We start from the raw sequence: 26048 nt of genomic DNA, 5'->3' as shown, positions 1-26048 counted from the left end.
AGGAGGAATACATACTGAGACTGCCTCTAAAAAGCAACTTTTATCATAAAAGCGGGGGGGGGGGGGGGCGAAGCACAGAGGCAGAAAAACTCCAGTATGACTTTGGCTTAATTTTCAATTTAATTTGAACCAGGTGCTGGTGACTCACGCCTGTAATCCTAGCTACTCAGGAGGCTGAGATATGAGGATCATGATTTAAAGCCAGCCCAGGGTAGGAAAGTCAGTGAGATCCTTATCTCCAATTAACCACCCAAAAAGCCAGAAGTGGAGCTGTGGCTCAAGTGGCAGAGTGCTAGCTTTGAGCAAAAAAACTCAGGGACAGCACTCAGACTCTGAGTTCAAGCCCCAGGATCAGCACAAAAAAGTAAATAAATGAGAAATAATAAAATAAATAAATTGCGGGGCTGGGAATATGGCCTAGTGGTAAAGTGCTCGCCTCATATACATGAAGCCCTGGGTTCCTTTCCTCAGCACCACATATACAGGGTGAAAAAAAGCCAGAAGTGGCGCTGTGGCTCAAGTGGTGGAGTGCTAGCCTTGAGCAAAAAGAAGCCAGGGACAGTGCTCAGGACCTGAGTTCAAGGACCAGGACTGGCCAAAAAAATTAATAAATAAATTGCAATATTTGTAAGCTAACAGGAGAACTAAGAAAGTTAATCCATTAAGAAGGGGGCATCACTTGTATATATTTTTGTTTAGCTTGTAAACAAATGCTTTTACACAAGTATAAAAAAATCATCTTTTGAAACCTAGAACTCATTCTTCAACATGAATTTTGATGCACCTAAGAGGAATATAAAAATCCCTAAAATAGTCTGATTTGATGGGGATACTGATAACCTGTTTAAATTGGCTGTAAGAATAAAGCTGATCATTTAAAAGCAAAAAATAAAAAAGGGGAACTGAGGTCAAATAAATTTAGAAAATGTGAAGTATAAAATGTCTTTAAAATACTAATAAACCATTACCCCCTCTTAAATAGGGTAGGACAAGAGCAGAATATGCCTATAGCAAGTACCAAATCAATAATGTCAATTATAGTATTCATTTGAAAAATCAAGAAATATAAAGTAATTGTACAGTACTATTAATAAAAATTCTTTTTTTTTTTGTTTTTTTGGCCATTCCTGGGCCTTGAACTCAGGGCCTGAGCACTGTCCCTGGCTTCTTTTTGCTCAAGGCTAGCACTCTGCCACTTGAGCCACAGCACCACTTCTGGCCATTTTCTGTATATGTGGTGCTGGGGAATCGAACCCAGGGCCTCATGTATACAAGGCAAGCACTCTTGCCACTAGGCCATATCCCCAGCCCCTAATAAAAATTCTTATATGCTTATCTGAACTAGGGAAGGGAGAGAAAAATGAGGGCGGGTGTAACAAATAAAGACAAGCAATGTACTCACTACCTTATTATGTAACTGTACCCCCTCTTTAAATCACCTTGTCAATAAAATTTAATTTAAAAAATTCTACCATATGCTCTATGGACTGGCATGTGACTGCAGTCCCAACACTCCAGTGGCTGAGACAGAAGGATTGTTTGAGTCCAGAAGTCTGAGCAACAAAGCAAAACTTTGTCTTAAAAAAAAAGTTCTATTATGCAAGGGTTGTTTTATTCAGTAAGATCTATTACATAACACAATTTCTCTACCTCTCAGAAGGAAGAAAGAAAAAGTATAATTTAAATTGCAAATAATGAGAACATTAAGGGGAAAAGTGCATTTTAATTTATAAATTCCATCTCCATTCTCTTTGTCCTTGATTTTAGTCAAGCACATAGATACACAAAACTAAGAGTCTAGATGCTGGGAACCAGTGGGCTATGGCTATAATCATACCTACTCAGAAGGCTCAGAGATGATCTCAATTAAACATCAAAAAGTTGAAAGTGGGTAGGTGCTGGTGGCTCATGCCTGTAATCCTAGCTATTCAAGAGGCTAAGGGCTGAGGATCACATTTAAAAGCCAGCCCAGGCAGGAAAGTTCATGAGATTCATCTCCAATTAACCACCAAAAAAAGGCAGAAGTGGAGCTGTGGCTCAAGTGGTAAAGCACAAAAGTTCAGGGATAGAGCTCAGGCCCTGAGTTCAAGCCCTAGGACTGGCACACACAAAAAGCAGAAAGTAGATAGAGCTCAAGTGTTAGAGCACCAGTCTTGATAGAAAAAGCTAAGGGATAGTGCCCACCCCGAGTTCAAGCCCCCATACTGGAACACACACACACGAATTGAACAAAAACTTACATTATTAGAGGCTGAAGATATAGCTCAGTAATACAGCTCTTGACTACACAACCCCAATCTGAGTTCAATTCACATTACAAAAAGAAACTGCATTAAAGGATTAGAAAACAATAAAAGGTTAAAAGAATCTGTGGAACTAGTTTACAAGAAAAGGATAAGCACGCATTCACAATTATAGATTGTTTATTCTATGGATTCCTGTAGCATTCTCCCCCTGTAATGTAATTCCCAACTAATCATCAAAGGAATTGAATAGGATGCTTTAACAACAATATGCTCTAAACTGAACCTAAATTATTTTATAACTTAGGTTTTATAAAAAATAAGAACAAAGTGGAGAAGATGGCGCCGCCACAGTAGGCAGGCACCCCAACTCGCTCCAACTGAATAGCAAGCTGGGAACTCTAGCACCCAACACCCCATCAAGAACCCAGCAAAACCAGCAGCCAGAAGCAGTGGAGAAACGCAGGAAACAAAAAGGAGCAAAAAAAGAAGAGCCTACAACCTGCACGGAGCCTGAGAATCTCCGGGGTACCCTCCCCCCACCAGCCGACGCTGGCCCAAACAGGGCCAGGCTGGGAAAGGGGACCCGGCGAACAGTAGACCGACTGCCAAAAACCCACACCAGGAGCACAGAGTCCAGACAGCAGGACTCCACGGACCCCAGGGAGAGCGTGGACCAAGACAGACAGCGGCGACGGGAAGTTCGGGACTGCATGGCCAGGATCAGACGTGAGCAGTGGGAAAACCGAGCAGCGCAGAAGGGGAGAGCCGGGGACGCCACCACGACCTTTTGCCACACCTCAGCACTCCACCCCCAAAGGACCAACGGCGGGGCAGGACACACACACAATCCAGGACCAGTGAGTCCCCCATTACCCCCTCCCCCAATGGGAGACCAGCTATCAGAGACCCAAACCCTACAAAGCAGCTAGAACTCCCTCCCTCCCCCTCCCCACCCTGAGGGAACAAAGAACCCCCAAATCAGGGGGCAAGATACCATCGGGCTCTGGGAAGACACCGGAGTTAGCAGAGGAAGGGCGGAGCAGCACCAAGGGAGCAGAGGAGCCTTCCCAACAGGGGCCCAGGGACAGCAGGCACTGCAAGCCCCACCCGAGGCACCTGGGCCACGCAGACACTTGATCCCACTGGGGCACACACATACCACACCCCACAGTGGACTCGCGGGAGGGCGCAAGTACACCCCAACAACCCAGGGCTCGCTCTGGTAGGCGTACCCCACACAGGTGGGCAGGGCCTCCAGCGACAGGGCCCGCTCTGGTTGGTGTGCCCGCACAAGTGGGCAGAGCTCTCCAGCGGCCGTGCCCACTTAGTTTGGCGCATTTTGCACAAGAGGGTGGACTGCCCCTCAACAACACCGGCCCCAGAGCGGTCCACACAGGAGGGCGAACCGCCTGAGAGGTGAGCTCCTCTGACCAAGATACAGAGTGGAAAAAAGAACCAAAGAAGAGAAAAGCCTCCAAGCCACGCTAAACCAGCGACCAGCAAACCCCCACCAGGGGCACGCTAGGGTCAGCACAACACAGTGGCAGGACACTGTCCCGCAGAGAAGGACAGAGAACCTACTCACCCCCAAGTGCAGTGAGGGTGACGCCCTCAGCAACAGCCAAGAAAGTCACGCTCACCCATTGGGCAGCAAGGTTCAACAGCCAAACCCAAACCCAGAGCCAGGATGTTGGGGACTGTTTTGGTCTTGGTGGAAGGACACCAAGAGCGAGATGCTGCCCTTCCCCCAGCCCTGGGACAATGGGAGGGAGCCCCTCCCACCTTTCAGCCTCAACCAGAAAAGAAGCCCCCCACCCCTTGGGAGGCGAACATGTGCATGCCACCATGATAGATTTGCCCAGCCCAGAAAGGAAGTTCCAGGATCACTTGAGTGACAGCACAGTCAGCCAATCAGTCAGTCACCCCAAGTCCTTCCCCTTCCGCCTTTGTCATCGTAATAAATTTCTCTGTCCCGCCATCAGAGGGCTGAGACGCATCCCACCATCGCAGCGTGTCCCTGATGCCTTCTTTCCGCCCCTGCTCCTGGTAACATGTGAGGGGACTAGGAGGAGGGGAGGCTTCAGCAACCTTTCCTCAACTTAGCGCAAGTCCACGAGAGTACGCCTTGTCCTTCTGCTGGCGGAAGGCAAGGCTGAGTGCTCTTTCATAGATTTTAGGGTTCAAGCATTCTCCCCGGGAGATCGGGGAGAAAGGGATCGTTCAGATCCCGACACCAGGACACCAGGACACAAGGCTCCCACTGACAGATCAGCGGGAACCAGCACAAAGCCAAACCAGGGAAGCCACCAACAGATCTCCAGATGCGCAAATCACAAAGAAATATAACACAGTTCATCAAAGGGCAAGCCAACTCGCCAGCTCCAAAAAGCAGCATGACTGAAGAGGAGATGGAGAATAAAAAATCAACTGAGGGGCTGGGGATATGGCCTAGTGGCAAGAGTGCTTGTCTCATATACATGAGGCCCTGAGTTCAATTCCCTAGCACCATATATACAGAAAATGGCCAGAAGTGGCGCTGTGGCTCAAGTGGCAGAGTGCTAGCCTTGAGCAAAAAGAAGCCAGGGACAGTGCTCAGGCCCAGAGTCCAAGCCCCAGGACTGGCCAAAAAAAAAAAAAAAATCAACTGAGGCCATGTTAGCAGGCATCTATCCTGAATAGTAGGTCCCAAGATATCAAAAAGACATTTGTACTTCCATGTTTATCGCGGCACAATTCACAATAGCCAAAATATGCAAACAACCCAGATGCCCCTCCACAGATGAATGGATCCAAAAAATATGGTACCTATACACAATGGAATACTACATAGCAATTAGGACTGGTGAAATATTGTTATTCGCAGGGAAATGGTCAGAAATTGAACAAATAATGTTGAGCGAGACAAGCCTAGAACACAGAAAACAAAGGGGCATGATCTCCCTGATATATGACTGTTAAGAAGGGGTGACGGAGAGACAGTAGAGACCAGGTCTGTGAAACCAAAAACTGCTTGTCAAATGGTATTTCCCACAGGACTGGGTCAGCGAAACCAAAATTATGTAACTAAAACCAAACAACTACTCAACACATAAAGGTCAAAAATTGACCTCTCAGTGGAATACAATAGCTCAAAAGCTATGTATGTACGTTCATATAAGACTGTCGACATATTGTCTAATATTGACATTACATTTAAAGCCCTAGGTGAATTTTCTTGGGCGTAGGCCCAATGGATACTGTATGTTGTTGATACATTGTGTATTGTATATATGTCTACATGACCTAGGCAAGGGAAAGAAAAACAGGGTGTAAGATATCACAAGAAATGTACACACTGCCCTACTATGTAACTGTACCCTTTTTGTACAACACCTTGTCAAAAAATTTGTGTTCAATTAAAAAATAAATTAAAAAAAAAAAAGAAAATTATACATCATGACCAAGTAGGCTTCATCCCACAGTCACAAGGATGGTTCAACATCCGTAAATCAATCAATGTAACTCACCACATAAACAGAACTAAAATCAAGAATCACATTGTTATCTCAGTCGATGGCCAAAAAGCCTTTGACAAAATACAAAATCCATACTAATTAAAAGCTCTGGAGAGAACAGGAATAGATGGAACATTCCTCAAAACAATAAAAGCCATATACAGCAGACCAACTGCTAACATCATATTAAATGGAGAAAAACTTAAATCATTCCCCCTAAACTCATGAACAAGACAAGGATGCCCACTCTCCCCACTTCTTTTCAACATAGTGCTGGAATCCCTAGCCATAGCAATAAGGCAAGAGGAGGACATCAAAGGGATCCACATCGGCAAGGAAGAAATCAAACTATCCCTATTCGCAGATGACATGATCTTATATCTGAAGGACCCAAAAAACTCAGTCCCCAAACTCCTACACCTAATAAACCATTTTGGCAAAGTAGCAGGATACAAAATCAATCCACAAAAGTCAGCAGCTTTTCTGTACACCAGCAATGTACAAGCAGAAAAGGAAATTATGGAAACAATTCCATTTACAGTAGCCAAAAAAAGAATAAAGTACCTAGGGATCAATCTAACCAAAGAGGTGACGGACCTATTTAATGAGAACTGTAAAAATCTAATAAGGGAAATCAAAGAAGACACAAGGAGATGGAAAGACCTCCCATGCTCATGGGTAGGCAGAATCAATATAGTGAAAATGGCCATATTGCCCAAATTGTTATACAAATTCAATGCAATCCCTATCAAAATCCCAGTCACATTCTTCACTGAAATAGAGAAAGCAATACATAAATTCATATGGACCTAGAATAGCCAAAGCAATTCTAGGCAAAAAAAGCAGTGCAGGAGGTATCACAATACCAGACTTCAAGCTCTACTATAGGACCATCATAACAAAAACAGCCTGGTATTGGTATAAAAACAGACCGGAAGACCAATAGATCAGAATTGAAGATCCAGAAATAAAACCACACTCTTACAGTCAGCTGGTATTCAACAAAGGAGCTAAAGACATACAATGGAATAAACAGAGCCTCTTCAACTACTGGTGCTGGGAGAACTGGGCAGCCATATGCAGAAAACTCAAAGTAGACCCAAGCCTATCACCATGTGCCAAGATCAACTCAAAATGGATCAAAGACCTCAATATCAAACCTGAATCCTTGAAACTACTGAAGGACAGAGTAGGAAAGATGCTAGAACTTATAGGCACAGGAAGGAACTTCCTGAATATAGTCCCAGGGGCACAACAAATAGGGGAGAGACTCAACAAATGGGACTACTACAAATTCAAAAGTTTCTGCACAGCTAAGGACATAGCCACCAAAACAGAAAGACAGCCAACCATATGGGAAAGGATCTTCACCAGCACAGCAACAGACAAAGGCCTAATATCTGTCATCTACAGAGAACTCAAAAAACTAAGCCCCTCCAAGCCCAGTAAACCAATTAGGAAATGGGCAAAGGAGCTAAAGAGAGACTTCACAAGAGAAGAAATAAAAATGGCAAAGAAACATATGAGGAAATGCTCAACATTCCTGGTAGTAAAGGAAATGCAAATAAAAACAACCCTGAGATACCACCTCACCCCAGTTAGAATGGCCTATACCCTGAACTCAGGCAACAACAAATGCTGGAGGGGGTGCGGGGAAAGAGGAAGCCTTCTCCATTGTTGGTGGGAGTGCAAATTAGTACAACCACTTTGGAGAACAATATGGAAGTTTCTCAAAAAGCTCAATATAGACCTACCCTATGACCCAGCCATTCCACTCCTAGGCATCTATCCTGAACAGCAGGCCCCAAGATATCAAAAAGACATTTGTACTTCCATGTTTATCGCGGCACAATTCACAATAGCCAAAATATGGAAACAACCCAGATGCCCCTCCACAGATGAATGGATCCAAAAAATATGGTACCTATACACAATGGAATACTACATAGCGATTAGGAATGGTGAAATATTGTTATTCGCAGGGAAATGGTCAGAAATTGAACAAATAATGTTGAGCGAGACAAGCCTAGAACACAGAAAACAAAGGGGCATGATCTCCCTGATATATGACTGTTAAGAAGGGGTGACGGAGAGACAGTAGAGACCAGGTCTGTGAAACCAAAAACTGCTTGTCAAATGGTATTTCCCACAGGATTGGGGCAGCGACCCAACAGTATGTAACTAAAACCAAACAACTACTCAACATATAAAGGTCAAAATTGACCTCTCAGTGGAATACAATAGCTCAAAAGCTATGTATGTACATTCATATAAGACTACTGTCGACATATTGTCTAACATCGACATTACATTTAAAGCCCTAGGCGAATTTTCTTGGGCATAGGCCACGTGGCTACTGTATATGTTCTTGGTACATTGTATATTGTATATATGTCTACCTGACCTAGGGAAGGGAAAGAAAAACAGGGTGTAAGATATCACAAGAAATGTACATACTGCCCTACTTTGTAACTGTACCCTTTTTGCATAACACCTTGTCAAAAATTTTTTGTTTAATTAATAAATAAATTACAAAAAAAAGAAATTATCATACTTTGTGATGAGCAGTGTATTTAGACAAGTGCTTCACATATTGTGGAGTAGAAAAAGAAATAAATACATTTCCAGAAAGAAGCAAGCGCCCTTACAAAAGTTTATATCCTACAAACTTTTAATCTTTCATTTGTAAAATCACCGTAATCTCTCTCATCTGACTGCTTACTAAAGTATAAAAATATGAACAAACCTTAAAGTGTGATAATAAGGATGCAATTTAAACATTTAGGATCTTACCACAGTATATGAACTATTGTAGTGTTATTATCATAATGTTCTCATAGATTATTTAATGGCATGGGGTGAGCAAATGCAGTCATCATATTCAATGTACATTATGTGAAAGTTAAATTATGTAACTTGAGGATAGGGATGGGAAAGGGAAAGTGAGGGGAGAATGAAGGAAGGGGTGACATTCATTAAGATGCAATGTACTCATAAAATTCCTTATATTTTAAAAAGTGATGGAAGACCAACCTGTTAAGGAACTGTTCAGTAAGATTCTGTGGCTGGTCGGGGGCCTCCTCTTGATTCACACCTCCCTCCAGCAACATCTGCTGGTATATCTGCCGCTGCTGCTCCTTCTGTTCTAAGTGTTGCTGATAGCGTAATCTTTGCCTGTAATATTCTTGGAACTGCTCAGTGGAGTCTCGAAGCTAAAAATATTAGAAAAACGATATAGTTGAAAAAATTATTACTGAATATATAACAGTAGCTTCTAGAAATGCCGAAAGATGACAGCTAGATACATTTAACAGCTACAAAACAATATATTCTCTTGGAAAAGTAACACAGTACCCATTAGTCATAATATTCATAGAAATCAGCTAATTTGCTTTAGTCCACCAAATAAATATACTAGCCAAGATGAATGGTTGCCCAGATTCCTTGGCCAACCCAAAATAAAAAGTGCAAATTAATGGCTCTCATGGGGACACAGGGAACATATATGTATATAACGATGAAACTGTCATTACCTGAATACAACACATATTGAGAGACTGCATTAATATTTGATTTTTTTTAAAGGCCAGTGATTTCATGCCTGAAATCCTAGCTACTCGAGAGGCAAACAAGATAGCAATTTTATTTAGGCTAGCATATAGAAGGACAAAATAACTGGGAATGAATTAAACCAAAGAGGGGAAAGACTTTTTTTACATTGCAAAGTACAGAACACTGCTGAGAGAATTTTTAGATTTAAAGGAAATGCATCCTGTGTTCATGAATAGGAAATGTTAATTTTGTTAAAATGTGACCACTACCTAGGACAATCTATAGATACAATGTGTTCTCTATAGAACTTCCAGAGTCTTTCTGCTGGTGCTTTACCACTTGAGCCAGAGTCTCAGTTCTAACTTTCTGGTGGTTAACTGAAGATAAAAGCCTCATGGATTTTCCTGCCCAAAGCATGATCTCAGATCTCCACCTCCTGAATAGCTAGGATGGCAGGCACGAGTCACTGGTGCCTAGCTGCCTCTTCTCTTTCTTGGGAAGAGTTTGAAAAGATTTTTTTCAGCCAAGAGCCCTGCGTGTGCTAGGAATGCTACTCCCCAGCCCAACCGTTAAAAGACTTACAAAATAATGTACATGGTTTATGTAAAAAAGATATACCATATATTCTTTGGGGAGAAGAATGAGCCAATAAGGAAGTCTAGATATTCTCTTTCCTACTCCCAAACAGTAGAAAATGATTTCAAGGTTCTATACAAGCAAACACTATTATTTTTGCCAAGGGAAAGAGCTCTAAAGGACAGCAAACAGTAATAAATATTACCTCATTTTTTTCTTGCTTAGCTGGATTCTGTGCTCCATTTGCAGGCTCTTTTTCAGAAACTGAACTCTGACTCAAGATTTCACTGCTGATAGGCCGCTGTGCCTCAACAGGTGTATCACTTCTTCCAGAAAGGTGCCAAAAAGCAAAACAGCAGGGAGAATGAAGGAAAGTACATTTTAGTCAGAGAACTTTTGAGTCTAAAAAAGTGAATATTTATCCTAAGTGCTTACCAGGCGAACAGAAGAGTTCTTTTTTTAGCCCAGATATCTTTATTTGTATGCGTGTTTTCTTTTAAAGGTCACATTAAATTTGGGGATTTTGATGGTGAAACATCTTTGAACAATTAGAACACACGCACACACCCAGGGAATGACATGAATGTAAAACAGATCTTGTTGGGGTTGTGGGAGGGGAGAGTATGAACAGAGAGGGTGAACAAGTACAAATATGGTCAATATATTTTATGCACATGTGTTAAAACGGGATACTCAAGTTATTGAGATTGATTTGGGAAGAAAGGAGGGGAATAAGAGAAAAATGACAGAGGAGACAAGATATCTATAACTTCTCTGTATAAATAATTGATGCTAACAACAACTAACGGAGGGTTTGGGCAGTCGTTCTCAGCCTTCTGCCTACACTCCAAACCTGCGGCACAAAGCTGCTGGTGCATCCCTCCAGCAGAACAGGCTGGCTGCAGCCAGGACTGTCAGCCAGGCTGCTGGTCTCTAGGAGGTTGCTTCAGAATCAAACTGGAGGCAAGAAGAGTTTGTGGATAACAAGGGAAGGAGTGACACTGTGCAAAAAGAAACTTAATCTTGACTTATGTGACCATAATCCCTCTGTATAACACCTTCACAATAATAAAAATGTTTACATAAAAGAAAATAAACAACAACAGTTTATATCCTGCTGGGTTTTAAACCTAGATGATTTTAATAGGCTATTTCCCCATGCTGCATTTTTTTTTTTTTTTTGCTTTCCTCTCTTCCCTCAACTACAATAATACTTTTCAAAAATAGAATTTGATTTTAGAGAGGAGTTCTTCTTGTTTTTATTTTTCTATTCTTGGGGCTTGAACTCAGCTTGAGCTGAGCCTGAGCTTTTTGCTCAAGACTAGTGGATCTACCACTTTAGAGCCATAGCTCCATTTCTAGCTTTTTGGTAGTAATTGGAGATAAAAATCTCATTGACTTTCCTGCTGCCTGGGCCAGCTTTGAACCACAATTCTCAGATCTCAGCCTTCTGAACAGCTAGGATTACAGGTGTGAGCCACTGGAACTGGGCAGGGTTTACTTTTAAATTTTATTAAAAGTCTTTTTCATTCTGTTTTCATTTTACGTAAAAACAAAACATATCTCTTATCCAACATTTATGATGCATTTATGTGTTTTCTTTTGTCATTACTGGTATTTGAACTATAAATAAATTTTTCAGAGAAATAAGCCAGATACTACTAACAATTTCTACTTTCTACAACTACTCTATTTAAAATTTTTAATCATTGACTTTTTCTGAAGATGATGAATACCAAACACCTATACAGATTATCTACATGGTTTAGGAACCCTAGGACCAATTATAAAAATTAAATGACCTCTCCCTTTAAGAAATATAATTATGGGCTGGGGATATGGCCTAGTGGCAAGAGCGCTTGCCTCGTATACATGAAGCCCTGGGTTCGATTCCCCAGCACCACATATATAGAAAACGGCCAGAAGTGGCGCTGTGGCTCAAGTGGCAGAGTGCTAGCCTTGAGCAAAAGGAAGTCAGGGACAGTACTCAGGCCCTGAGTTCAAGGCCCAGGACTGGCCACAAAAAAAAAAAAAAAAGAAAGAAATTTGATTATGGCGGGGTGCTGGTAGCTCATGCCTGTAGTCCTAGCTACTGAGGCGGCTGAGATCTGAGGATTGAAGTTTGAAGTGAGCCTGAATATCTTATCTTCAATTAATTATCAAAAAAGCCAATAGTATAGCTGTGGCTCAAATGATAGAGTGCTAGCCTTGAGCAAAACAGCTCAGGGACAGCATCCAAGCACTGAGTTCAAGGACCACAACAACAAAATGAAAAGGGGGGGGGAACTACTCTATTCCTGAGTACCTGTAAAGTGCTATCCTTGAACAAAAAGAAGCCAGGGACAGTACTTAGGCCCTGAGCCCAAGGCCCAGGACTGGCAAAAAAATAAAAAAAATAAAAAAAGGATTCCTAAGAGTTATTACTTTTAGGAATACTAAGAGTTACATTAGCCAGGAGCTGGTGGCTCACACCTGTAATCATAGCTACTCCGGAGGCTAAAATCAGGATGGCAATATGAAGCTAGACCCGGTAAGAAAGTCCATGCTTTCCACTTAACCACCAGAAAAAACAAACAAACAAACAAAAAAATGAGATGGAGTTGTGGCTCAAAGTTGTACAGCAAAGCCCTACAACTGACAAAAAAAAAGTTACATTATTTGTATAAATCGATTTTCATAGAGTAACATTTAATTTTGTGGTATCTATAGAACACTCATATTCTGTATCATTTAATTTGCACAACTACCTGTGAAATATGTTATAATCCCTATTTCACAGGGGAAAGAGAACTGAAAACAAGCAACCTGTCTCTTAAAACTGCACAGCAAATACAGCTATCCTTGAACATAGGAGGAATTCAGGACAGGGCTATAGGTGACATGAAAATCAATTTTGTTGGTGGTGGTGGTGGTCATGGGGCTTGAACTCAGGATCTGGGCGCTATCCCTGAGCTCTTTTGCTCAAGGCTAGTACTCTACCACTTTGAGCCACAGTGCCACTTTTGGTTTTCTGGTGGTTCATTGCAGATATAGAGTTTCATGGGGACTTTTCTGCCTGGCATGCTTCAAATTGTGATCCCCTGATCTCATGTTCCTAAGTAGCTAGGATTACAGGCATGGACCACCTGTACCCAGCATGAAAATCATTTCTTAAAGTTTTTAAGGATGTGGGAACAGAACCTGTCACGGAGAACATTATGTAAAAATTAGCTAAAATTACTGAAACACAAATTTAATGTCATTCTCCACTTAAAATCCTTCGCACACTTACAATGAACTCTGCATTCCTCCCTCTCTCCACTGTTGCACCACCCAGTCACCTGTGGCAGGGCAGTGCCGGGCCCCCTGCCAGAGCCACTCTCCTCATAAACGCACCCAGAGGGGCACTTCCTCCAAGAGGCTTCCCCAGGACACTGGCTTTCTCTCCACCATCCCCACACTCTGTTCTCAGCTTCCAATCCTTTTTTCCTTCAATACATTTAACATAACTTCCAATTATTTTATATACCTGTTCATCTTTTTAGCCTGCCTCCCCAACCAAACCAAAACTCCATGAACAGAGGAAATTCATCTACCTCACCCATCACCACAGCCGTCATGCCAAGCACAGGGCCTGCTATTTGGCAGTGATCTTCTTTTTTTTTTAAAGTGCTTTAGTTTTGTCAGTCATGGGGCTAACATTCATGGTCTGGACACTGTCCCTGAGCTTTTTCACTCAAGGCTAGCTAGTGCTCTACCACTTTGAACCACAGCTCCACTTCTGGTTTTCTGGTGATTAATTGAAAATAAAGTCTCATAGACTTTCCTGCGTGGGCTGGCTTCCAACTGCGATTCTCAGCTCTCAGCCTCCTGAGTAACTAGGATTACAGGCAGGAGCCACCAGCACCTGGCTAAAACAAACATTGTTTATTTATTTAAATACTACAATAGAAGTTGGGTGGAGAATAAGAAAACTAAGACTGAAAAATCAGTAGAAAAACAAGGAACTGAATCAACAATTCAAGAATCTAGAGAGAGGAAGATGGCGCCGCCACAGTAGGGAGGCACCCCAACTTGCTCCTACTGAATAGCGAGCTGGGAACTCCAGTACCCAACACCCCATCAAGAACCCAGCAAAACCAGCAGCCAAAAGCAGTGGAGAAACGCAGGAAAACAAAAAGGAGCAAAAAAAGAAGAGCCGAAAACCTACACGTAGCTGGAGAATCTCCGGGGTACCCTCCCCCCACCAGCCGACCCTGGCCCAAACAGGGCCAGGCTAGGAAAGGGGACCTGGCGATCGGCAGACCGACTGCCCAAAACTCACACCGGGAATGCAGAGTCCAGATGGTGGGACTCCATGGACCCCAGGGAGAGTGCGGACCAAGACACACAGCGGCAACGGGAAGTTCGGGTCCACACCGGGAACGGACATAAGCAGCTGGGGAACCCAGCGGTGCAGAAGGGGAGAGCCCGGGACGCCACCACCTTTCGCCACACCACAACACTCCACCCCCAAAGGACCAACGGTGGTGCGGGACACACACACAATCCAGGACCAGTGAGTCCCCCATTACCCCCTCCCCCAACAGGAGACCAGCTATCAGAGACCCAAACCCTACAAAGAAGCTAGATCTCCCTCCCTCCCCTTTCCCACGCCAAGGGAACAAAGAACCCCCAAATCAGGCGGGAATGGCCCATCAGGCTCTGGAAAGTCACAGGAGTTTAGTAGGGGAAGGGCGGAGCAGCCCCAAGGGTGCCCAGGAGCCTAAACTGGCCACACCGGCCCCGCCCCCTTCCCAACAGGAGCCAGGGGACGGCAGGCAGTGCAAGCCCCACCCGAGGCACCTGGACCTCGAGAACTTTTACAACTAAAATCACAGGCGCTGGTGGGCAATACCAGCACAGCAGGGACACCTGGGCCTGATCACACGCCCCTCTCGCAGCGGAGGCGCAGTCTGAGGGCACTAACCTGAGCCCCGACAGTTGATCCCACTGGGTCCCACACATACCGCCCCCCACAACAGACTTGCGGGAGGGCACAAGCACAACCCAACAACCCAGGGCTCGCTCTGGTAGGCGTACCCTGCTCAGGTGGGCAGGGCCACAGCGGCAGCGTCCATTGTAGTGGGCGCACAGCGCACAGGTGGGCGGAGCCCCCAGAGACAGCGCGCGCTCTGGTAGGCGCACCTACACAGGAGAGCAGAGCTCTCCATCGGCCCGTGCCCACTCAGTTTGGCGCATTTCACACAAGTGGGGGGCCACCCCCTCAACAACACCGGCCCCAGAGCAGTCCACACAGGAAGGCGAATTGCCTGAGAGGTAAGCTCCCCTGACCAAAACGGAGTGGAAAAAAGAACCAAAGAAGAGATAATCCTCCACGCCACGCTGAATCAGCGACCAGCAAACACCCACCAGGGGTTCAGCACAACACAGTGGCAGGACACTGTCCCGCAGAGAAAGACACAGAACCTACTGGCCCCCAAGTGCAGGGAGAGTGACCACCTCAGCAACAACCGAGAAGGTCACGCTCACCCATTGGGAAGCAAGGCGCAACAGCCAAACCCAAACCCAGAGCCAGGACACCAGGACACAAGGCTCCCACTGACGGACCAGCGGGAACCAGCACAAAGCCAAACCAGAGAAGCCACCCACAGATCTCCAGATGCCCAAATCACAAAGAAACATAACACAGTTCATCAAAGGGCAAGCCAACTTGCCAGCTCCAAAAAGCAGCACGACTGAAGAGGAGATGGAGAATAAAAAAGCAAATGAGGCCATGTTAACAGAAATGATGGAAAACGTCAGAAACAAAATCAGAAAACAATTCCAGGAGTTTAGAGCGGAAGTCTTGAAGGACATCCAGGAAGCCAAGAAAGAAATGGAAGCAAAAATGGATACAATGCAAACCTTCATTAAAGAAGACCTTAACATCCTGAGACGTGAAATGCATAAAAAAATAGATTTAAAATACAACTCTTTAAAGGAAGAAATTTCCACAATCAGAGCTGATCTGACAACCATAAATAGCTCTCTGACATCCATAAACTCCGCAATTGAATCCACAGCACAAAGAATTGACCATATGGAATCCAGAATCTCTCTCTTGGACGAAAAAGCAGCTGACAAGAACCAGAAAATGACCACACTCCAAGAAACGGTGAACACGCTTCAGGACAGACTAATCCAGGAACTAGTGGACAAAGACAAGAGATATAATCTGTGCATAATTGGAATAGAAGAAGGAGCCAAATACCAGAGCAGAGGGCTTCATCATATTTTCAATAAAGTTATTGCAGAAAACTTCCCCAATCTCACAAGGGACCCCATCCAGGTAACCGAAGCCTATAGGACACCTGGCAGGCCAGACCCCAGAAAAGCAACCCCAAGACACATAATATTCAAGACTTCAGATCTCAAGAATAAAGAGCAAATTCTGAATGCAGCCAAAACGAAGAAAGAAATTTACTACAATGGGAAGAGGATCCGAATAACAGCAGACCTCTCCACACAAACCTATCAAGCACGAAGTGCGTGGAAGAACACCATCCAAGTTCTACAGGCCAACAATATGCAACATAGGATTAAATATCCAGCGAAGTTGGAGTTCACATTCGAAGGGAAAACCAGATCTTTCCATAGCAAAGAGGATCTAAAGGAGTATGTGAATAAAAAGCCCTACAGCGAATTCTAAGAGGGGAATCCCACCCAACAGAAATCGTACAGGACACACAGACAGAAACAGAAAGAAACTACAATAGCCAGAGCCCAACAGAAAGAGAAGCTCACTAAAGACAAGGGAAAAAAAAAAGAGAGGAAAAAACAGCGGAACAAGAAAATGGAAGGAGAAAAAACACTCTTATCCTTGATCTCTTTGAATATAAATAGTATAAACTCTCTGATTAAGAGGAGCAGACTGGCAGAATGGATCCGCAAACAAAAAGTTGGCATCTGTTGTCTACAAGAGACCCACCTTACAGCAAGGGACAAAAACAGGCTCCAAATGAAAGGATGGAGCAAGATCTTCCAAACAAACGCACCTACCAAAACGGCAGATGTAGCCATCCTGATCTCAGACAAGCTGGACTTCTCATTAAAATCAACTCAAAAAGACAAAGAAGGACACTACATTTTAATACAAGGAAAAATCCAAAATCAAGACATCACGGTGATAAATGTATACTCACCGAACAAAAGAGGCCCTACATATGTCAAGCAAATTCTTACAGAATTACAGAACAAGATAGACGCAAACACAATTATAGTGGGAGACTTTTTTTTTTCAAATTTTTATTATCAAACTGATGTACAGAGAGGTTACAGTTTCATACATTAGGCATTGGATACATTTCTTGTACTGTTTGTTACCTTGTCCCTCATAACCCCCTCCCCCCTCCCCCTTACCCTTTCCCCCCCGAGGTGCTCAGTTCACTTACACCAAACAGTTTTGCAAGTATTGCTTTTGTAGTTGTTTGTCTTTTTTTACCCTGTGTCTCTCAATTTTGGTATTCCCTTTCAATTTCCTAGTTCCAATACCAGTATACACGGTTTCCAATATACTCAGATAAGATTACAGAGATAGTGTAGGTACAACCACAGGAAGGTGATAGAAGAACACCATCAATAATAGAAGCTACAGATACACATGGGACGTTGAAAGTAGTTACAACTGTGATATAACAATTGTCTCTATAACACGGAGTTCATTTCACTTAGCATCATCTTAGGTGTTCATAAGGGTATAGCTATTGGGCCTTGTGATGCTCTGCTATGACTTGCCTAAACCTGTATTAATTATTCCCAATAAGGGAGACCATAGAGTCCATGTTTCTTTGGGTCTGGCTCACTTCACTTAGTATAATTTTTTCCAAGTCCTTCCATTTCCTTACAAATGGGGCAATGTCATTCTTTCTGATAGAGGCATAAAATTCCATTGTGTATATGTACCACATTTTCCTGATCCACTCGTCTACTGAGGGGCAGCTGGGTTGGTTCCAGATTCTCGCTATGACAAATTGTGCCACGATGGACACTGTTGCGCTGGTGGCATTACTGTGATTTTGTTTGTGGTCTTTTGGATAGATACCCAAAAGTGGGGCTGCTGGGTCATAGGGGAGTTCTATATTTAGCCTTCTAAGGAATCTCCATACTGCTTGCCAGAGTGGCTGAACCAGATTACATTCCCACCAACAATGAAGTAGGGTTCCCTTTTGGCCACATCCCCTCCAACAACTGTTATTGTTAGTTTTCTTGATATATGACATTCTTACTGGGGTGAGATGGAATCTCAATGTTGTTTTGATTTGCATTTCTTTTATGGCCAGTGATGTAGAGCATTTTTTCATATGTCTCCTGGCCATTCTCATTTCCTCATCAGAGAAGTCTCTTTGTAAGTCTTTAGCCCACTTGATGAGGGGGCTATTGGTTCTTTGCGGTTCTGTTTTGGAAGAGGGTAATTTTTTTAGTTCTGCATATATTTTAGATATGAGGCCTTTGTCCGTTGAATGGCCGGTAAAGATCTTCTCCCAGACTGTGGGCTTTCTGTTTATCTTGCGAGCTACGTCCTCTGCCGTGCAGAAGCTCTACAGTTTGATGCAGTCCCATTTGTCCAACCTTTCTTTGATTTGTAGCCTTTCTGGGTCTTTGTTAAGGAAGTTCCGTCCTGTGCCAAGGAGCCCAAGTGTTTCTCCTACTCCTTCCTTTAGTGTTTTCAGGGTGTCTGTTTTGATTTCGAGGTCTTTAATCCATTTGGAATTGATTTTGGTGCAGGGTGATATATAAGGATTTAGTTTTAGTTTGTTGCATGTGTTGAGCCAGTTTTGCCAGCACCATTTGTTAAAGAGGCTATCTTTCTTCCATACTATTGTTTTAGCTCCTTTATCAAAGATTAAGTAGGCGTAGTTCTGTGGGTTCATTTCTGGGTCTTCAATTCTGTTCCACTGGTCTTCAGGCCTGTTCCAGTGCCAATACCAAGCTGTTTTTATTACTACAGCTTTACAATACAGCTTGAAGTTGGGTATTGTCATTCTTCCAGCACTGTTCTTTCTGCTTAGGATTGTTTTTGCTATTCTAGGTCTTTTATTGTTCCATATGAATTTCTCGATTGCTTCCTCTATTTCATTAAAAAATGGTGTTGGGATATTAATGAGTATTGCATTGAATTTGTAGATAGCCTTTGGCAATATTGCCATTTTGATTATATTAATCCTCCCGATCCAGGAGCATGGGAGGTTTTTCCATTTCCTTAGTTCTGACTTAATTTCGTTTTTCAAGCTTTTAAAGTTCTCCTCAAAGAGGTCTTTCACTTCTTTGGTTAAGGTTATTCCTAGGTATTTTATGGTTTGGGGGGCTATTGCAAAAGGAGTTGCTTTCCTGATTTCAGCCTCGGTCTTCAGGTCGTTAGCATAAAGAAAGGCCGTTGATTGTTGAAGGTTTATTGCATATCCTGCAACTTTGCCAAAGTTTTGGATCAGCTCTAGTAGCTTGGGGGTAGAGTCTATGGGATTCTTTAGGTATAGGATCATGTCATCTGCGAAGAGAGAAAGTTTAACTTCATCTTTTCCTATTTGGATCCCCTTTATATTCTCTTCTTGCCTAATTGCTCTGGCTAGGAATTCTAGTACTATGTTGAAGAGCAGGGGAGAGAGTGGACATCCCTGCCTTGTTCCTGATTTTAAAGGGAATGGCTTTAGTTTTTCCCCATTTAGAGTCATGCTTGCTGTTGGTTTGTCATAAACTGCCTTGATTATATTCAGCAATGTTCCCTGGAATCCCAGTTTTTCCATGGCTTTAAGCATAAATGGGCTCTGGATTTTATCGAACGCTTTTTCCGCATCCAGAGATAAAACCATGTGGTTCTTTATCTTGCTCCGGTTGATGTGGTGGATTACATTAATTGACTTGCGTATATTAAACCAACTTGCATCCCTGGAATGAAACCAGTTTGATCATGGTGTATGATTTTTTTGATAACCTGTTGAAGTCGATTGGCCAGAATTTTGTTGAGAATTTTTGAATTTTTGCGTCTACGTTCATCAGGGAAATCGGTCTGTAGTCCTCTTTCTGTGATGAGTCCCTGCCTGGTTTTGGGATGAGGGTTATACTGGCTTCATAGAATGAGTCTGGTAGTGAACGTTCTCTTTCAATTTCATTGAAGAGTTTGAGAAATATTGGTGTGAGTTCTGTCTTGAAGGCCTTGTAGAATTCTGCAGTGAATCCGTCTGGACCTGGGCTTTTCTTGGATGGGAGACCATTTATTGCTATTTCTATTTCAATACTGGATATGGGTCTGTTTAGAAGGTTTAAATCTTCATGTTTGAGTTTGGAGATATGAATTTTTTCTAGGAAATCATCCATTTCTTCCCAGTTCTCGAATTTGTTGGCATAAAGGTTTGCAAAATAGTCCCTTATTATTTTCTGAATTTCAGTTATTTCTGTGGTGATGTTACCTGTTTCATCTCTTATCTTGTTTATTTGAGTCTGCTGCCTTCGTTTCTTGGTCAGGTTTGCCAGGGGTCTATCTTGTTGATTTTTTTCAAAGAACCAACTCTTTGTTTTGTTGATTCTTTCGATAGTTTTTTTCATCTCTAATTGATTTAATTCTAATTTGATTTTAATTATTTGCTTCAGTCTATTGACGTGGGGTTTGGCTTGTTGTTCTCTCTCAAGGAAATTAAGGTGCTTCTTTAAATTATTGAGTTGCTGTTTCTCCAGTTTGTTTAAGTATGCACTCAGAGATATAAATTTTCCTCTGAGTACTGCCTTTGCTGTGTCCCAAAGGAGCTGGTACTTGGTGTCCTCAACTTGGTTGAATTCCATAAACATTTGAATTTCCGTTTTAATTTATTCAATGACCCTCTGATGGTTCAGCAGTGTGTTGTTTAGTGTCCATGAATTGTAGTATTTTCTGTGGTGGCTGATTGAGTTGAGCTCTAATTTTATTCCATTGTGGTCTGAGAGAATGCAGGGAATGGTTTTGATACTTCTGAATTTGTACAGATTTTCTTTGTGCCCTAAGATGTGATCTATTTAGGAGAATGTTCCACATGCTGACGAAAAGAATGTGTATTCTGTTGTTACTGGGTGGAATATTCTGTAGATGTCGGTTAAGTCTAGTTGGTCTATGCAATTATTTAGTTCTGTGGTTTCTTTGTTCAGTTTTGGGCGTGTTGATCTGTCCAGAGGTGATAGTGGGGTGTTAAAGTCCCCAAATATCAATGTGTTTGGGTCTATGAATGTTTTTAGAGTCAGTAGTGTTTGTTTGATGAAGTTGGGTGCTCCTGCATTTGGTGTGTAGATATTTAGAATGGTTATATCTTCCTGTAGGAGAAATCCCTTTACTAGTACGTAGTAACCTTCTTTGTCTCTTCTTACCTTTTTTAATTTGAAGTCAATTTTGTCTGATACTAGGATTGCAACTCCAGCCTGCTTTTGTGGGCCATTTGCTTGATAGATTTGATTCCAGCCTTTCACTTTTAGAAGATGTTTACTTTTGCTGGATAGATTCTAGGTAAAAAAAAGCAGTGCAGGAGGTATCACAATACCAGACTTCAAGCTCTACTATAGGGCCATCATAACAAAAACAGCCTGGTGTTGGTATAAAAACAGACCTGAAGACCAATGGATTAGAATTGAAGATCTAGAAATAAAACCACACTCTTACAGTCAGCTGATATTCGACAAAGGAGCTAAAGACATACAATGGAATAAACAGAGCCTCTTCAACTACTCATGCTGGGAGAACTGGGCAGCCATATGCAGAAAACTCAAAGTAGACCCAAGCCTATCACCAAGCACCAAGATCAACTCAAAATGGATCAAAGACCTCAATATCAGACCTGAATCCTTCAAACTACTGAAGGACAGAGTAGGAAAGACACTAGAACTTATAGGCACAGGAAGGAACTTCCTGAATATAGTCCCAGGGGCACAACAAATAGGGGAGAGACTCGACAAATGGGACTACTACAAATTCAAAAGTTTCTGCACAGCTAAGGACATAGCCAACAAACTAGAAAGACAGCCAACCATATGGAAAAGGATCTTTACCAGCACAGCAACAGACAAAGGCCTAATATCTGTCATCTACAGAGAACTCAAAAAACTAAGCCCCTCCAAGCCCAATAAACTAATTAGGAAATGGGCAAAGGAGCTAAAGAGAGACTTCACAAGAGAAGAAATAAAAATGGCAAAGAAACATATGGGGAAATGTTCAACATTCCTGGTAGTAAAGGAAATGCAAATAAAAACAACCCTGAGATACCACCTCACCCCAGTTAGAATGGCGCTGTGGCTCGAGTGGCAGAGTGCTAGCCTTGAGCAAAAAGAAGCCAGGGACAGTGCTTAGGCCCAGAGTCCAAGCCCCAGGACTGGCCAAAAAAAAAAAAAAAAAAAAAATCAACTGAGGCCATGTTAGCAGGCATCTATCCTGAATAGTAGGTCCCAAGATATCAAAAAGACATTTGTACTTCCATGTTTATCGCGGCACAATTCACAATAGCCAAAATATGGAAACAACCCAGATGCCCCTCCACAGATGAATGGATCCAAAAAATATGGTACCTATACACAATGGAATACTACATAGCGATTAGGAACGGTGAAATATTATTTGCAGGGAAATGGTCAGAAATTGAACAAATGATGTTGAGCGAGACAAGCCTAGAACACAGAAAACAAAGGGGCATGACCTCCCTGATATATGACTGTTAATAAAGGGAGACGGAGAGACAGTAGAGACCAGGTCTGTGAAACCAAAAACTGCTTGTCAAATGGTATTTCCCACAGGATTGGGTCAGCGACCCAACATTATGTAACTAAAACCAAACAACTACTCAACATATAAAGGTCAAAAATTGACCTCTCAGTGGAATACAATAGCTCAAAAGCTATGTATGTACGTTCATATAAGTCTACTGTCGACATATTGTCTAATATCGACATTACATTTAAAGCCCTAGGCAAATTTTCTTGGGCATAGGCCACGTGGCTACTGTATATGTTCTTGATACATTGTATATTGTATATATGTCTACCTGACCTAGAGAAGGGAAAGAAAAACAGGGCATAGGATATCACAAGAAATGTACACACTGCCCTACTATGTAACTGTACCCTTTTTGCACAACACCTTGTCAAAAAATTTTGTGTTCAATTAATAAATAAATTAAATTAAAAAAAAAAAAGAAAGGGAGATGGAGAGACAGTAGAGACCAGGTCTGTGAAATAAAAAACTGCTTGTCAAATGGTATTTCCCACAGGATTGGGGCAGCGACCAACAGTATGTAACTAAAACCAAACAACTACTCAACATATAAAGGTCAAAAATTGACCTCTCAGTGGAATACAATAGCTCAAAAGCTATGTATGTACGTTCATATAAGACTACTGTCAACATATTGTCTAATATCGACATTACATTTAAAGCCCTAGGTGAATTTTCTTGGGCTTGGCCACGTGGCCACTGTATATGTTCTTGATACATGTATATATGTCTACCTGACCTAGAGAAGGGAAAGAAAAACAGGGCATAAGATATCACAAGAAATGTACACACTGCCCTACTATGTAACTGTACCCTTTTTGCACAACACCTTGTCAAAAAAATTTGTGTTCAATTAATAAATAAATTAAATTAAAAATAAAATAAAATAAATGGGTTGGGAATATGGCCTAGTGGCAAGAGTGCTTGCCTCATATACATGAGGCTCTGGGTTCGATTCCTCAGCACCACATATACAGAAAATGGCCAGAAGGGACGCTGGGGCTCAAGTGGCAGAGTGCTAGCCTTGAGCAAAAAAGAAGCCAGGGACAGTGCTCAGGCCCTGAGTTCATGGCCCTAGGACTGGCCAAAATAATAATAATAATAATAATAATAATAATAATAATAATAATAATAAATTAAATTAAATTAAAAATAAAATGAAGCTAATTGAAATGAAAAAAAAAAAAAAAGAATCTATATGACCATTCCTTCTACTACTGTCTTACCTTAGTTATTCAATGAGGTACAACCCAACTAGAGGAGTAATTCAGTCTATGAAAAGAGGGCTCCTGTTTGGTAAATTCTTCCTGATGGAAGAATACTAAGGAAAAGACCACATGAAATAGTCACCCACAAAATATGCCAACTGAATGTGAAACTATTTGAGACTTACTGTCCCCATGGCTGGGTGGTAACATCAGAGCAGAATAATTAGAAAGTTTCTAGGTGCGCATGTGTCTAGGGCTGGACTCCCCAGTTTATCATTTTATGGTATAAATAGCCCTGGGACAATGCTGTCCCACTGAACCTCTTAGTTCCTACCCCATGTGCATATCAAGCGGTACTCCTTTTGCCTTGTTGATTTTTGCTTTGTCCTGTTCTATTAAATAAATCTCTGGGGCTGGGAATGTGGCTTAGCGGTAGAGTGCTTGCCTAGCATGCACAAAGTCCTGGGTTTGATTCCTCAACACCACATAACAGAAAAAGCTGGATGTGGTGCTGTGGCTCAAGAGGTAGAGTACTAGCCTTGAGTAAAAAGAAGCCAGGGACAGTGCTCAGGCCCTGAGTCCAAGCCCCAGGACTGGCAACAACAAACCAACAAACAAACAAAATAAATCTCTGTTGGCCTTCTGCCTTCAGTTTCCTTTTGTGAATTACATAAAATTCATTTCATCAATTGAATTCAAGAGCCTATCTGTTTCATGGGTAACTGGGAAGTTGAGTCAAGGATCCCTTTTTCTTACTGGAAACTCCACTCCTCACCTTTGTCTGGTGAATTCAGACTTCAGACTGTCAACTCAATATAACTTATGCTGGAAGATACTTCAATTTTGAGACCATTAACTACTCTCTTCTGTTTTGGGTTTCTGTTCAAGGGAAAAGAGCCTTACAAAATACTGTATATTCCCTTAAATCTCTTCTTTTCTGACTTATCTTCACGTTTATCTACTACTAGCTTAATCATTGCATCCAGGTACGTATACTGGTATTAGTACATAATAAAAACTTTCTTTCGGGCTGGGAATGTGGCCTAGTGGTAGAGTGCTTGTCTCATATACATGAAGCCCTGGGTTTGATTCCTCAGCACCACATATATAGAAAAAAAAAAGGACACAAGTGGCGCTGTGGCTCAAGTGGTAGAGTGCTAACCTTGAGCAAAAAGAAGCCAGGGACAGTGCTCAGGCCCTGAGTTCAAGCCCCAGGACTGGCAAAAAAAAAAAAAACAACCCAAAAACTTTCTTTTAAAATCGATACTGGCTACAAACAAGTTATTACCAGAAGTAAGTCATTTCATGTGGCATCTTTCACATAATTTTTATTGTTTATTTACCTTTAAGTGCTTGTACAAAGATATTCCAATTCAACATGTCAATTTATGAGTACAATACATTTTTTTTTCTTTGTCAGTTGTAGGGCTTGAACTCAGGGCTCAAATTTGATGTTGTTCCTGAGCTTTTTTGCTGAAGGCAAGTACTCTACTAATTTAAACCAGAGCTCTACTTCTGGTTTTCTGGTGGTCAACTGGAGATAAGCATCTCACAGACTTTCCTCCTCTGGCTGGCTTTGAACCACCATCCTCAGATCTCAGACTCCTGAGTAGCAAGAATTACAGGTATGAGCCATTAGCTCCTGGCCAATACGTCTTTTTAGGTGTGTTGTATATGTTGGAACTCAGAGTTGGTGCTGTCCCTTAGCTTTTTAGCTCAAGGCTGGCTCTCTACCACCTATGACACAGCTCCTCTTCCAGCTTTTTGGTGGCTGACTTTGAACTGCAGTCCTCAGATCTCAGCCTCCTCGGTAGCTAGGATTTCAGGTGTATGCTACAGGTGCTTGTTCAACACAATGCATCTTGATCAATACCACCCTTCTACGATTCTCCACTCACTATCCCAACCCTGCCCATCTTCTCAAATTTCTTAGTCCTGTGTCCAAATACGTACATTGAGTATGATGATTGTATTTGCCCACTCTTCTTCTCTCCACTCATATAAACCATGCTTCCTGGTATTTTGTTAAACTGTCAGTTAATTGTTCAAAGGAGTTCTACCATGGGAATTCACATGTATACCATACTTTGGGCAGTTTTTGTGTCTATAGCCACATAAATATGAGTTTGCATGTCATCCTTGCACAGGGCCCATGCTAATCTCCTCTGCTTCACTCCAGTTTTAGTATATGTATTGCAAAAGAGGTGCCTTTCTAATATTTATTTATTTGTTT

At 42.2% G+C, this 26048-nt stretch overlaps 1 protein-coding gene, 1 non-coding gene and 1 pseudogene across 8 annotated transcripts in view; 1 reads left to right on the top strand and 2 right to left on the bottom strand.

The window, feature by feature from the left end:
• The window catches only part of Wdr47 (WD repeat domain 47), a 67293-nt gene that overhangs the window by 18990 nt on the left and 22255 nt on the right, over positions 1–26048 (bottom strand). For 4 of the 7 annotated variants that reach the window (XM_048363717.1, XM_048363720.1, XM_048363719.1 and 1 more), the window contains 2 exons: positions 10074–10194; positions 8774–8952 (listed from right to left, as the gene is read on the bottom strand). In XM_048363717.1, coding sequence (XP_048219674.1) covers positions 8774–8952; positions 10074–10194 — 300 coding nt within the window. The remainder of the gene's footprint in view (positions 1–8773; positions 8953–10073; positions 10195–26048) is intronic. The other 3 variants (XM_048363718.1, XM_048363722.1, XM_048363724.1) reach the window with 1 other exon arrangement.
• On the top strand, positions 675–798 carry LOC125364358. Its single transcript, XR_007213511.1, has one exon. It is a non-coding gene; the product is annotated as a small nucleolar RNA SNORA40 (small nucleolar RNA).
• LOC125364332 lies at positions 25930–26023 on the bottom strand (annotated as a pseudogene).

The sequence above is a fragment of the Perognathus longimembris genome, chromosome 15 (genome assembly GCF_023159225.1).
Source record: "Perognathus longimembris pacificus isolate PPM17 chromosome 15, ASM2315922v1, whole genome shotgun sequence".
NCBI lineage: Eukaryota > Metazoa > Chordata > Mammalia > Rodentia > Heteromyidae > Perognathus > Perognathus longimembris.
The sequence above is the reverse complement of the archived record's forward strand: the minus strand, read 5'-3'. Positions and strand labels throughout refer to the sequence as shown.